Source organism: Diceros bicornis, chromosome 25 (genome assembly GCF_020826845.1).
Source record: "Diceros bicornis minor isolate mBicDic1 chromosome 25, mDicBic1.mat.cur, whole genome shotgun sequence".
NCBI classification, from domain to species: domain Eukaryota; kingdom Metazoa; phylum Chordata; class Mammalia; order Perissodactyla; family Rhinocerotidae; genus Diceros; species Diceros bicornis.
In genome coordinates, this window is record NC_080764.1 from 34,906,470 (window position 1) to 34,920,761 (window position 14,292).

At 33.7% G+C, this 14,292-nt stretch overlaps 1 protein-coding gene across 1 annotated transcript in view; it reads left to right on the top strand.

The window, feature by feature from the left end:
• The window catches only part of RASSF9 (Ras association domain family member 9), a 36,878-nt gene extending 22,890 nt beyond the window's left edge, over nt 1-13,988 (top strand). The window contains exon 2 of the mRNA XM_058568706.1: nt 9,831-13,988. Coding sequence (XP_058424689.1) covers nt 9,831-11,091 — 1,261 coding nt within the window. The 3' untranslated portion in view covers nt 11,092-13,988. The remainder of the gene's footprint in view (nt 1-9,830) is intronic.
• Nucleotides 13,989-14,292: the final 304 nt, after the last annotated feature.

Sequence of the window (14,292 nt, forward strand, 5' to 3'; positions counted from 1 at the left end):
GATTTCTGTGAGAATACATCGTGTTCACCACCCAAAGTCTAATAGCCACCCATTACCATACACATGTACCCTCTTACCTTTTTGTCCTCTCCCCTTCTTCTTTCCCCTCTGGTAACCACCAATCTGTTCTCTGTGTCTATATGTTTGATTTGTTGTTGTTTTATCTTCCACATGAATGAAAACATGAGGTATTTGGCTTTCTTCATCTGACTTACTTCACTTAGCATAATACCCTCAAGGTCCATCCATGTTGTCGCAGACGACAAGATTTCATCTTTTTATGGCTGAGTAGTTTTCCGTTGTGTATATATAAATATACTGTGTATTCTTTATCCAGTCATCAATTGATGGGCACTTAGGTTGTTTCCAAGTCTTAGCTATTGTGAATAATGCTGCCATAAACATAGGGGTGCATGTATCCCTTTTCAAATGAGTGTTTTCATTTGCAGCCACATGCAGAAAAAAATGAAAGTGGACAATTATCTTACACCATACGTGTAAGCCCTTACACCATGAATGTAAGCTCTGAAACCATAAAACTCCTAGAAGAAAAGATAGATAGTACACTCCTCAACATTGGCCTTAGCAGTATCTTTTTGAAATATGTCTCCTCAGGCAAGGGAAATAAAAGAAGAAATAAGCAACTGGGACTACATCAAACTAGAAAATTTTTTGCACAGCAAGGAAAACCACCAACAAAACAAAAAAACAACCTAACAATTGGAAACAACCTAACAATTGCAAATTGTATATCCAATAAGGGGTTAATATCCAAAATATATGAAGAACTCATATAACTCAACAACAACAACAACAAAACCCAATTAAAAAACGGGCAAAAGATCTGAACAGACATTTTTCCAAAGAAGATATACACATGGGCAACAGGCACATGAAAATATGTTCAACATCACTAATTATTAGGGAAATGCAAATCAAAACTGCAGTGAGATATCTCCTCATGCCCATCAGAATGGCTATTATTAAAAAGGCAAGAAACAACAAATGTTGGAGAGAATGTGGAGAAAAGGTAACCCTCATACACTGCTGGTGGGAATGTAAACTGGTGCAGCCACTGTGGAAAACAGTATGGAGAGCCCTCAAAAAATTAAGACTAGAACTACTATAATTATTCTTAATCAATAATTTATCATTTTAATGATTCTTATTGCTTTGAAGGGGGGGCACAATAGGAAATATGTGTCCTGATAAGTTTTATGTATCAAATTTCAATTGAACTTTAATGTCTGCTGTATACTAAGATATATTACTCTTTGATTTGTTCTTCTGTGCCCCAACTTCAATGCCTTTTTCCTGCTGAATAAAGATAGCCAAATTTTATTCATCTTAATTTTCCTCTGCTTTCACACTGAATCCTTTTCCTGTAAATATATATTTTATAGGATCTTCAATTTTGCATTGCAGTATCATAGTCAATACTTTATCTTAAAACTTCCAGAAAATAGTTAATTTCTTCCCTAATGCTTTGTGCATAATTGTTACTCAGTGGAAGTTTGTTGAAGAAACATTCGCTTGTATGAATGTTGCATTTGTAATTGCAAGCCAACTCATCTTAATTCTCAATTGTTTTTGTGCTATTAAAATTATTAATGGGGAAATACTTTTAAGCTTCTGATTGACAATAGAGTGAATGCAAAAGTCTCATTTAATTTTCACTATTATTTAGGGGTGAATATGAAAGAGTACCTGTGAGACTAAACCATGTTGTTGAAGAGTTTCATTTAGCATATAAATTTTCTTAATTTTCTGATGAGGGTATTCCAAAAAGGCAAAAACTTTGAAAAATGTTTGAAATCATTTTTCATTTGAAAAATGAAATGGTTGTAGAAGGATAATCATATTTATATCTTTTTGGTGTAATGCACCTCATTAGCACAATCTTAATCAAAATCAGAGGAAGATTAAAAGCATTCTTGGCTCATCTGTGATCCAAAGATTATATTAATGATTTTTTTAAATGTCTTTTATTAGCTAAACAGTTATGTTATATTGCAAGTGTACATGCAAAAAGTTGACTAGTTGAAACAGGTGAAAAAATATTGTGGAATACATTGGAAAATATTTGTAAAATACTATTGTTAACCACAGTAGAAAGTTCAACAAAGTTACTGAATAAGAAAATGAGAATACTAAAAACACTACACCCTTCTCTGCGTTAAATAACAGTAATTTTATTTTTAGTGTTAATACCCTATATTTACCCAGTACATTTTTCACAATTTTCAAGGTGCTGTTACTTCTTACTTTATTTGATATTTGTAGCAACCTTGTGAGAAATGTGAGTCAGATATGTACGTTGCAGTATTATAGTGAAAGGCACAAGGGATTAGGAAAAAAAGGATTTATCATACTTCAAAATGACTGTTAGTGATAGTTAAGATGAAATCATAAATTTAAAATTTCAACTCCATTTGTTCCCACTATACTTTTTTGCAAAACTTCACAAGTGAATCTTGTTCATGACTTAGAGGGAAAAAAGAATTTAAAGGATTAGATAAGCATGGTTACTGTAGCATTAGGAATATTTTTTATTTTCTTCTGTATATATAAACAATTTTCAAACAGATTATAAACTATTTTAAAGTAAATTAAACAGAATTAAACAGAATAAAGCAAGAAAACAGAATATTTCCTTGAGAACCTTAGGATATATTCAATATTATCAAATTTAATAAAGTATTAAAAATACATATATAATTTTAAAAAGTATGTGCATGAGAAGTGTCATAAATATATACTACATAATTATAGATGTAGTGTAATATATATTTATTATGTATAGTAAGATCTGTTGAATAATGTTTCAAATTGCTTTTAATTTAGTTTCCAATGAGTAAAACATAGTAAAAGCTGATTATGTGAAACTGTTATGTATTGATGGGAGTCATAGTTTAGATATTCAGAGAATTTTCTCTTTTCTTATAAGCCATTCTTGAAATAGACAAACAAGTTCAAATCAAGTCAAAACACAGCCATAGTCTTATTCAATGTTTCTACACATATTTCATTGTAAAATCCCTTAAGCTTTATTGGTTTTTGTGTTTTAATCAGAATCAAAATTTGAGACACTCTTAATTGACATCATGTAAGGTATTTTTTAAAGTTTTTATTTACTTACTGTTTTTGCCCCCTTAAAGTGGACACCTTAAAGTAAATAACCTTACTACATGTGGTGAACAATGTAGATAACTGATTCAAATCTTCCTGACCATATCATTTATTCAAGAAATTTAATGGATAATAAGATATTAGGAATGCTAAGTGCCGTACCTTGAAGCCCTGAGCTGACCAGATTCTGGCTTATAAAATTTCATATCTGCTTGCAAATTGTATGAATAAACATTTTTCAAATTAACCTAAAATTCAAAATTTAAACTAGTATGAATAAAATGTCAGTATGGTAGTTAGTTTATTCTTATAAATGTAAAATTTTTGAATAAATGCTTTTACTCTATAATATAACAAAGAAGTTATAAATTTTGAATCCTATAATCCAAGCAATTCCCATTTTATAGCTAGTTGAATTATAAATAATCTATACTTGCAAACAGCTGTGGTATTCCTAGATAGCTGCCATCTAGATGTCCACCTGTTGGTTACTCCCTCGCAGAGTATCTAGATAGAACCACTCCTGCAAGCTCCTTCCACGTTGACCTGATCATCTGCCGTCAATCTCTTCTTCTCTACTCCATTAATATTACAGACTCAGATACATGGGACTCTCTCAGTACTTACCTTTATTCTGGATGTTGAAATGAAAGAATGGTAGGGTTGAAGGGAGGCAAATTTATACTTCACTTAAAAGCATTCAAACCTGGCATTTGATTTGATTATACTAGATGGAATAGTAATTTCATAGGGAAAAATGCATTGAGTTTTGAGCAATTAATTTAAAAATAACTTTGAAATGTAATCATTTGATAAATTGGCAAATATTTGTGAGTGGGCATTCATAATGGCTATTGTAATTTATTTTCAGGGATTAGTTGTAGGTTAACACCTAAAGCCAGAGTTTGAAGGAACACTTCTATGTTCTAGCTTTGTGACTTTAGGCAATTTACTTACCCTCTCTTTGCCTCAGTTCCCTCATCTGTAAAATGAGTATGATATTAGTAACTACAATGTACACGAGTTCTTAAAATCAAGGATGCTGCAAGCCAAGAAACATCTAAAATAAAAGTAACTTTGTTGGATTGAAAATAGTAAATATCAACAAACATATTTCCAATATACAGGAAAAATTTTTAATTTGTGCTATTAAGTGACATTGAGTGAGCAAGGGCAATATATGGTGAGCTGAAAAGAAAAAGAGGGCCCAGCCCAGTGGCCGAGTGGTTCAAGTTCTTGCGCTCTGCTTCGGCGGGTCCGGATCCCGGGCGCGGACCTACTCCACTCACCAGCCACCCTGTGGTGGTGTCCCACATACAAAAAAAATAGAGGATGATTGGCACAGATGTTAGCTCACAGCTAATCTTCCTCAACAAAAAAAAGGAAAGAAAGAAAGAATAACGTTAATCAGATTGACAATGAGGTTGTTTATAAATGGAACTAAAATATTGGGATAAAAATAGAAAATAGAAATAAATTATTGAGATATGAGATTTTATAAATTAAAACTCTATGATTTTTCAGTTTTTATACGCTTATAGTGTGTTCTCTGGGAAGTTTAAGATCCAGTAAAATTTTTATCCCTTCCCCGCAATAAACCTACACAAAAGCAAAGCAAAACAATACAAATGACACTCTTAGTCATGCAGTGGATGCATTCATTTTTATTTTGTTGCATTAGAATTGGAGGTTATGTGTCTCAACTACTACATTTGAATCATTAGGTAAGAAGTTTGTTACATTAGGTAAGAAATTTGTTACATTATATTATACATCAAACCAATTTATCTAGTCTATGTTTGTATTTTTAACCTTTTGTTGAATATGTATTTGTAGAAGTCATTACTTATTCTAGATAGTACTTCAAAGGTTGAGAAGGGAGCATTTTATTTAGTCTCAGTTCTAGTGTTAAATACTTTATTTATATCAAATGACTAGGTTTACATGGGTCTCTAACCAAATGAAAACAATTATTTCTAAAAAGTAGTGATTATTTAAGATTCCTAAGTTGGTTTAATTTTGATGAATATTTATTTTGCATCCTTTCTACATTTTTTACTTGAATGTTCTTTTTATTTTTTTCTTAAATGAGCTAATGCTGGGGGTCATCAGTCTGTCATTTGGGAACCACCATGTAGTAAGAAACTTCGCACTAGAACTGACACTAAAGTGTTCTATTCCCAACTCGAGCACTGTTTCCCACAATAAGCCAGGGATACTGTCTTATAAATTGTGTATGACTTTTTATCATCCACATTTCCATGACAGCGTCAGCCACAGAGAAGGTGCTCAGCAGATATTTGTCAAATGAATGAATAGAAACTCAACTGGAACCATACTATAAAATAAATACAATTTTCAAAATCCTAAGGTTGCTACAAAGTAGAATTTAAACATGATGAATCTTATACTAGGTATGGAAGATTTATTGGCTAAGTTCAGTAATGAATGGTCATTACTTTTAAACATGTTTAGTCAAGTTGCAGAATTTTTTAAAATTATCTGGTTTAAATGATGGTTATAGAAATTCCCCAAATATTTAGGAATAACTGACCCAAGAAAATACAAGGATGTTTAGGGCAGACTTAAAAAAAAAACTTTGGACCAGTCAGACCGCGAGGTTATTAATAAAGGCACTAATTTTCTCATATGTGATGTGGAAATAATAATCTCTTTCTTGCATAACAACCATTAGTGTTACATTATCCACATGAGCTGAAAACTAGGAGATCTCTAGGGGAAGCCATAATATATAAGAATTGGATTCTTCCAAAACAAGAAGAATCCCGATTGGAGTAGGGATCATGGAAGTATTGGGGAATTGTTGTGTACATCAGTATTATTATTCTCCTATACCAAAGGATGCCTTGATCTCTGCTTCCCAGTCTTCCTCACAGCTGTAGTGTAGAGCTGAAGAGTTTACAGGTCACGTGCCATCCTTAGCTACAGACCCAGAACTGATGTTTCCCAACCAGAAAGTGGAACAGGTAATAGGGACTACTCTAAGGAGACAACAATAAGGGCTTTCGTATGTATGAGGGTTTTGTCAGCTAAGGGAAGCACCTAGGCCAGTCAGAAATCTTTTATTACTGCATCAGAGCAGGAACAAGATTAATAAGAAAAAGGCACAGAAGGTAACACATTTCCACACTCTTTTCTCCAGGGCTGGCCATTGGGAGAAGTCCTTCCTTGACCTGTTGAGTGCTCTAATGGGACACTATGGTTCCATTGCTATCAAAGGCTAATTTATATGATAAAGTTCCTCTTGAAAAAGTAGTTTATTTTATGATTTTTTTTCCCAATTTAATCCACATGTCTAAATCTTCAAACTTGTAGACTTTTTTTTTAGACTTTAGTTTTTATAGTATAATGGTTAGAACTGCACTCTGGAGGCAGCTTTCTTGCTTGGGTTGAATCCTCACTGCACCACTAACTGTGTGACCTTAGACAAGTTACTAAAATCCCCCGAGCCTCAGTTTCTTTATCTGTAAGTTGGTGATAATATTGTTACCTCCATTACAGAATTGTGAGAATTAAATGAGAATATATGCAAGAGCTTAGAACAATGTCTGGGATGTATTAATGTTTTGTGATTGATGGTTATAATCTTTAATGCTACTTATTTTTCAGTAGGATATTTTATTTTATTTTATTTTATTTTATTTTTTGTGAGGAAGATCAGCCCTGAGGTAACATCCATGCTAATCCTCCTCTTTTTGCTGAGGAAGACCGGCTCTGAGCTAACATCTATTGCCAATCCTCCTCCTTTTCTCCCCCCAAAGCCCCAGTAGATAGTTGTATGTCATAGTTGCACATCCTGCTAGTTGCTGTATGTGGGACGCAGCCTCAGCATGGCCAGACAAGTGGTGCATTGGTGCGCGCCCGGGGTCCTAACCCGGGCCACCAGTGGCGGAGCGCGCACTTAATCGCTAAGCCACGGGGCCGGCCCCTCAATAGGATTTTTTTAAGAGTTTAACCCTAAACACTAAACAATGGTATAAAATAAATATGTTCTTAGTTTTAACATAATAGCTATTGGTATTATCTTATAAGGTTGATAATTAAGATAATTACTCAATTTTTTATTTTTACATTATTTATAAAAAATTCATATTGAAATTAGTTGTAATTTAGCAGGCAGTAAGTGCACAGAGTATAGTTTACTTATTTTCAAATTATCCAAGTTAATAAGTAAACTCCTAACTATGCAGTGTAAAAAAATGTTTGTATTAATTTTGAGTATTTTTTTATACATGATGAAAACATATCAAGATAAAGATTAATTTGGAGGTAATTTGTGCAGTGTAGCCACAACACAGACAGTAGTTAGTATAAGTTACTTTGAGAACTTATTCGTTTTTGTTTAGAATGTATTTGTGTATTATTTCTCTACTAATCAGAATATGAAAATAATTTTGTCATTCTAAATTCTAACCTACTTTTTTGCTGCATAGAATTATTGAATTATGAGTTGTAAGTGTTATCAAATATCGCGTTTACTTCAAAATATCACATTATTCAATACTGAGTCATTAAATGTAAAATATTTTATAAGAAAACAATCACAACTCAGTATGACTTTTTGAATAGTCATTTATAAAATTTTACTTAGTACAGTTGAATATTTACATTTTATTTGGCACTCTGTTAGGAACTAGGTCTAATCTTTTATGTTATTTGGTGTCACTGATTTATTCTTTCACCGTTAGTAGTCGCTTTATGATCTCAGGAGAATCAATAATAATATAGTAAGTATAATAAATATTATATTTATTGCTATTGCTACTAAAACATAAACACTATAAATTCTAAGTGGTAAAAGATCATAGAAGCCAGGGAAAATTTCTGCGGTGTGTTCCTCATGTAGTCATATGCTTTGAGGGTGTTACGTAAATAAAGTGATAAATGACTTTAACTTAACTTTCACAACAAGCCAATTACTACTCAAAAATCTTATGTCTCTATAAATCATATTGGATTATTATTCATTTCATTTCATTTGTTTATTCGCATTCTTTTAAAGAGATATTATGACACAGTCAATTTGATTTATAGTCATATGGGAAATATGATCATAAAAATTCTCCAATAGGTGTGGCCTAGAAATCATGGAATTTCCTTTTTTCTTTTACCACCTATGTCTTTTTTTCTCCAGAAAAATTGTTGGTTTTTTTTTTTTCTGTCCCTCTGTACTACAAAGGAAATTACTATCAAGTCCTTACTTGATATAAATGTACCAACTCGGACCACTTCCTAATATCTCTGCTGCTAAGAGGGAGAAGGTCAAACACCATATGATTTCCTTCATTAAGTAGTAGATAATAACAACAATAAACAAACACATAGAGACAGATATTGGAATGGTGGTTACCAGAGGGGAAGAGGGGAGGGAGGAAGGCGAAAGGGATAATTCAGCACATGTGTGTGGTGATGGGTTGTAATTAGTATTTGAGTGGTGAACATGATGTAATCTATGCAGAAATAGAAGTATAATGATGTACACCTGAAATTTATACAATGTTATAAACCAATGTTACTGCAATAAACAAAAAAATAAAAAAAACTCCAATTCAGGCGGTCCTCATCTCTTTCCTAGTCCTCTGTAATAGGCTTCCCCAAAAGGCTTCCTGCCCTCACTCTTGCCTTTTTTACAATCTATTCCATAAACAAAAGCCAGATATACTTAAAGCATCAATTAGATCATATTCCTCCTCTGCTTAAAGCTTTCCCATGGCTTCCCATTAAAACTGGAACAAAATCCAAATGCCTTATTATGGCCTGCAGGGCTTCGCCTTTCTCCTAGACCTCATCACCTCATTGATGGCCTGTCATTTAACCTCTCCGTCCCACCAGCACAAACCCACAACTCCACTGTCCTCAGCCTGCAACTAGAGTCACATTCTTTCTGTCACTTGAACATACTTCATAACTCTGTTCACTCTTCCTAGAATTCTTCCCTAAGGTCGTTGAGTGCCTCTTTCTCATATTTTTGTCCTTTTTCAAATGTCACCTTCTTAGAAAAGTCTCTCCTTAGCACTCTAAGTAGACCTCTCCTTCTTCCAAGTCATTCTCTATTTCTTCATCTGGTTTAATTTTCTTTCTAGCATTTACCACCATCTGATGTTATATTAGTTATACATTTATGTCTGTGTCCTTGTCTCCTTTGTTTACTGCTGTGTCTTTAGCATCTTCAGACATATCTGGCAAATGGTTGGCATACAATAAACTTTTGTTGAATGAAAGGATCACTATTTTCAATAATGGACTGTTTTTAACTCTATGACTCCAAGATCATCCTACCACTTCTACTTATGCTTCCGTGGTCCTTCTCTAGTCCTAAGGCTCCAGCAAAAATAGTCTTATTCTGTCTCCTCTTATTCATCTCCACTTGATTATTGTCTTAATTCTAGCAATTCTCACTATAGTCATATTGTGGCTGACTTCTGAAGATAAATTAAAATAGCCTCGGTTGCTTTGATGACAATTTACTCTTTTTGGAGCCCGCCAGGAAATAAAAAGAAATAAAGATATTTTCCATGGTTTTAAAATTTTTTTCTGGCAGTAAAACTTCTGATTCTTAAGTAGTCTCGACCTCAAAATGCATCTCTTATTAAGGGTAAAATCTAGAAAGGATGTTAAACCATCTTTCTGAGTTTACACAGGTGATGACAGAAATATCATGTACTTTGTTTTTCTTTCAGATCTCCAACTAAAGACATGGATTCAGAAGAGAAGGAAATTGTGGTTTGGGTTTGCCAAGAAGAGAAGATTGTCTGTGGGTTAACTAAACGCACCACCTCTGCTGACGTCATCCAGGCTTTGCTTGAGGAACATGAGACCACATTTGGAGAGAAACGATTTCTTCTGGGGAAGCCCAATGATTACTGCATCATAGAAAAGTGGAGAGGCTCAGAACGGGTCCTTCCTCCACTGACTAGAATCCTGAAGCTTTGGAAAGCATGGGGAGATGAGCAGCCCAATATGCAATTTGTTTTGGTCAAAGCAGATGCTTTTCTTCCAGTTCCCTTGTGGCGGACAGCTGAAGCCAAATTAGTGCAAAACACAGAAAAGCTGTGGGAGCTCAGCCCAGCAGACTACATGAAGACATTACCACCAGATAAGCAAAAAAGAATTGTCAGAAAAACTTTCCGGAAACTGGCTAAAATTAAGCAGGACACGGTTTCCCATGATCGAGATAGTATGGAGACGTTAGTTCATCTGATTATTTCCCAGGATCATACTATTCATCAGCAAGTCAAGAGAATGAAAGAGCTGGATCTGGAAATTGAAAAGTGTGAAGCTAAGTTCCACCTCGATCGGGTGGAAAATGATGGAGAAAATTATGTCCAGGATGCATATTTAATGCCCAGTTTCATTGACATTGAGCAAAAGCTAGGCTTGCAGTATGATGAAAACCAGATTCTGGAGGACCTGAGTGAAAGTGATGGAATTATACAGCTGGAGGAACGACTAACATATTACAGAATGCTCATTGACAAGCTCTCCGCTGAAATCGAAAAAGAGGTAAGAAGTGTTTGCACTGAGATAATTGAAGATGCAGAAGGGGCAGCTGCCGGTGAACTTGAAAGCTCTAATTTAGAAAGTGTTAAGTGTGATTTGGAGAAAAGCATGAAAGCTGGTATGAAAATTCACTCTCACTTGAGTGGCATCCAGAAAGAGATTAAATACAGTGACTCATTGCTTCAGATGAAAGCAAAAGAATATGAACTCCTGGCCAAGGAATTCAATTCACTTCACATTAGCAACAAAGATGGATGCCAGCTAAAGGAAAACAGAGGGAAGGAATCTGAGGACCCCAACAGCAGTGGGGAGATTCCTCCCTTTACTCAAAGAGTATTTAATGTGAATACAAATGACACAGACTCGGACACTGGCATCAGCTCTAACCACAGTCAGGACTCGGAAACAACTGTACCAGACGTGTTGCTGTTGTCAACGTAATTCGAATGGCTTCTTTCTGATCTATTTTAATGTTGTTCATGTTTGTTTAATTTAACAGGAGACTTTATTTTAAATATTACATTCTGAAAAAAATGTAAATCATGTTCAAGTATTCAGTAGTTAATAAAAACTATAGAAATTTGTAATTTGTTTTTGATATAAGATTTCCACTGTGAACAAATTATTACAAGTTCAAAGGATGAACTGATTATTAGGAATGCAGCACAAATAGCTTGCAGGTGTGTAACAGAAATCATTTGATGGGAATTATAGTCTCCCATAACCTCTATGAGAAGTGGTTTATACAAAGTTAAAACTTCTTAATATTAGGCAGTCAAGATGTTGAAACTATATACATGAACAAGTAAAATTAATGTGCTAAAATATATTTTTTCAACACTGTATCTTTTAAATGTGTAAAGTACATGGCAGCTACTATATTGTAACTCTGCTAATTCAAATCTTGGTTCTTCTCATTGATATTTACAATGTGCATCATCTCTGTTACTTCCCGAACCCCTCTACCTATTGAGGCCTAGACGACAGGAGGTGGGAAGCACTGTTTTTGGGACATGTAGAAATACCAGCAGTGGATCAGATGGGGGTATAGATGAGGAAGGGCCAAGTGCTGTCTATAACAGCAGTTTTTCTAAAGAAGCCTAAAATTATTAAGAGGTATGTATGTACTTTCTCTATCTGACAATGCAAATCTTTTGATCAAACCAATGGTCTGTGCGAGTTCATTTTCTGAATGAGGTCTGGTGTGGGTTACAGAGAAAATCACAAGGTCATAGTCCTGATTGTTTAGGCCTTATCCACAAAAGTTGAAGGGATGAAACTTGGGAGTCCTTTGTATGGGTGAAATAAGAGTTCTATAGGCCTTAGGTATTAGCATTTTTGTCTCTGAACATACAGAGAGGGACTCACGTGGACAGAAACCTTTTATTTGGCTATATTATAATTCAGATTGTCTTTATATAGTACTTCATCTAAGGGGCAAACTAAAATAAGTACTAGCTGAACCCCCATCTCACCCCCGAGCATGATAGTAAATATCCAATAAATTGAATGGATTATTTAGATCCTACCTTGACTGACAATCATTATAGTGCCAGACTATGCTTGTTTTGCTTGGTTTTTACTTAGGAATTTCTTTCTTCCTCGCTCTCTCTCTTCTCTCCCTTCCTTGCTTCTTGCCAGTGAACACATGATACAATCATATTGAAGACAATTAGTTTTATTGTTTATTGTACTGTTAAATGAATACTGCTGCGGTTTATTTTTTCTTTAGCTGACACTTTTCCTGTGTGTCCTGTATGTGTCCTGTGTGCACATGTAAGTAGAAATATTATTTTGCTTAGTTTTAATATGTCAATATTGGTTAAGAATCCCAGTATTTCTCATCTCTTCCCTTTTGTTCTTATGCTTACTGCAGTACATGTTTTAACTCAGTCTCTATTTTTTTATTCCTCCATCCCCCAGACTTTTCACCAATCTTTGGGAAGACATTTAGAATTTTCTTAGTATTTCACTTTTGGGGAGCATCTATGTTATCATTTCTTGCACCAAGATGTTGCTGAAGGCTTTATCCGAAGTTGGCTGATAAGAAAAATAGGAATTTCCATTCCAGGGAGAATACAGTAATAAAAGAGTAAGTAATAATGCTAACATAGGTTTAATTAAAAAAAAAATAAGAAGGGAATTAAATAGTACTCTGAGAAAGAAAAGTTTATCTGCCTACTATCCCATTAAATCACTCAGCAATATGGTAAGCTGTTGATATGTTCATGGTTCACTACTAGGGATTAAATTCAAATCGTCATCAACGATAAACCAATTGTAATGCTGTTTTCCTAAAGTGAAAGTAATCTCTTTGGATTAGTCTTTAGTCAGAAAAGAGTGAAAAGAACATTACTTATCTGCTATATAATTTGATTAATTATCTGAATTCAAAAGAGGTTCTAATGCGAAATAGGACTGGACAGATAATTTCATTTTAGAAACTTTAAATTAACTGCTGCTTTTATACACTTAAGCACAGTATGCCTTCTGAGGGCCAATTCTATATGTTTATGGTAAATAATGTTAAAAACTCTTGTCAGAAAGTGGAACTATTGATTTTTAAAATCACTTTAGAATTTCTATTTTTGCTTTAGTTGTATAAAATATATTTGTGCTTTTGATTCATTACAATATTAAAACATCAGTTACAACGGTGAATCTCTAATTTAGAGTAATAATACAAGTAAGAATACTAAAATACAGTGTCCTGATCTCTGGATACTGAGCTATTCTTTAAATTAAGTGAGAATTCGAATTATAAATACAGAACTTCATAGAAACTTTAATGTTTATTATTTATAGAAGCTTTACAGTAGTGTTCATAAATTCTTGAGTAACCTGACAGGTTAGCTATGAAATTGGTATATGCAGCTGGAAGTAGCAAACCAAAGCTGACTGTTCTTCCTCCTATAACAAGACATAGATTTTCATAGACTGTGTCTTGTTCATCCTCCCACTTGGAATGTCTCTTTTTTCCTCCATCTGCCTTACACTGAAATCTTACCCATTTTCAGTCTTTTTAATGTTATCTCTTCTATGAAACATTTATTGTTCCATTCAACCAGTTGTAATAGCTTATCTCCGAATCCACAAGTATTTTAGGTGTACTTTTCTTAGAGCAGCATTTATATTCTGGCTTAGCTTATATTTATTTATGTAATTATCTAACTTCACTCCTCCAATATATTTTTGATTATCTTACTTTGTCTTCTATCGTGTTAACCTTACTTCTTCCAATCAACCTCTTTGTCCCTACTCAATTTTTGAATTGAATTGCTAAATTTTAGAAAATTGTAAACTTTTAAAAAAATTATTTCTGTACATGGTAAATGATGCTCATGCATTTTTGCAGACTTAAAATATTAACGGTTATTCTACTTATAAATTCTTTGGGGGAGGCACTAAATCTTTGTGTTATTTTGAAAAATTTTTAATGTGGTATCAATTTTTTATTTTATTTTTATTTCACAGAGTTACTGACTTAAAGCAATGCAAACATTGTCTTTTTAAAAGCCTCTCAATGGTTAAATTATGGTATTTTCGTCTGCATTGTATACATGTAAGAAAAAAATATATTTTATAGAGTTCGATTTTAAATGGTAGATGCACAAAATAACTTGGAAATATCTATTTTATTTT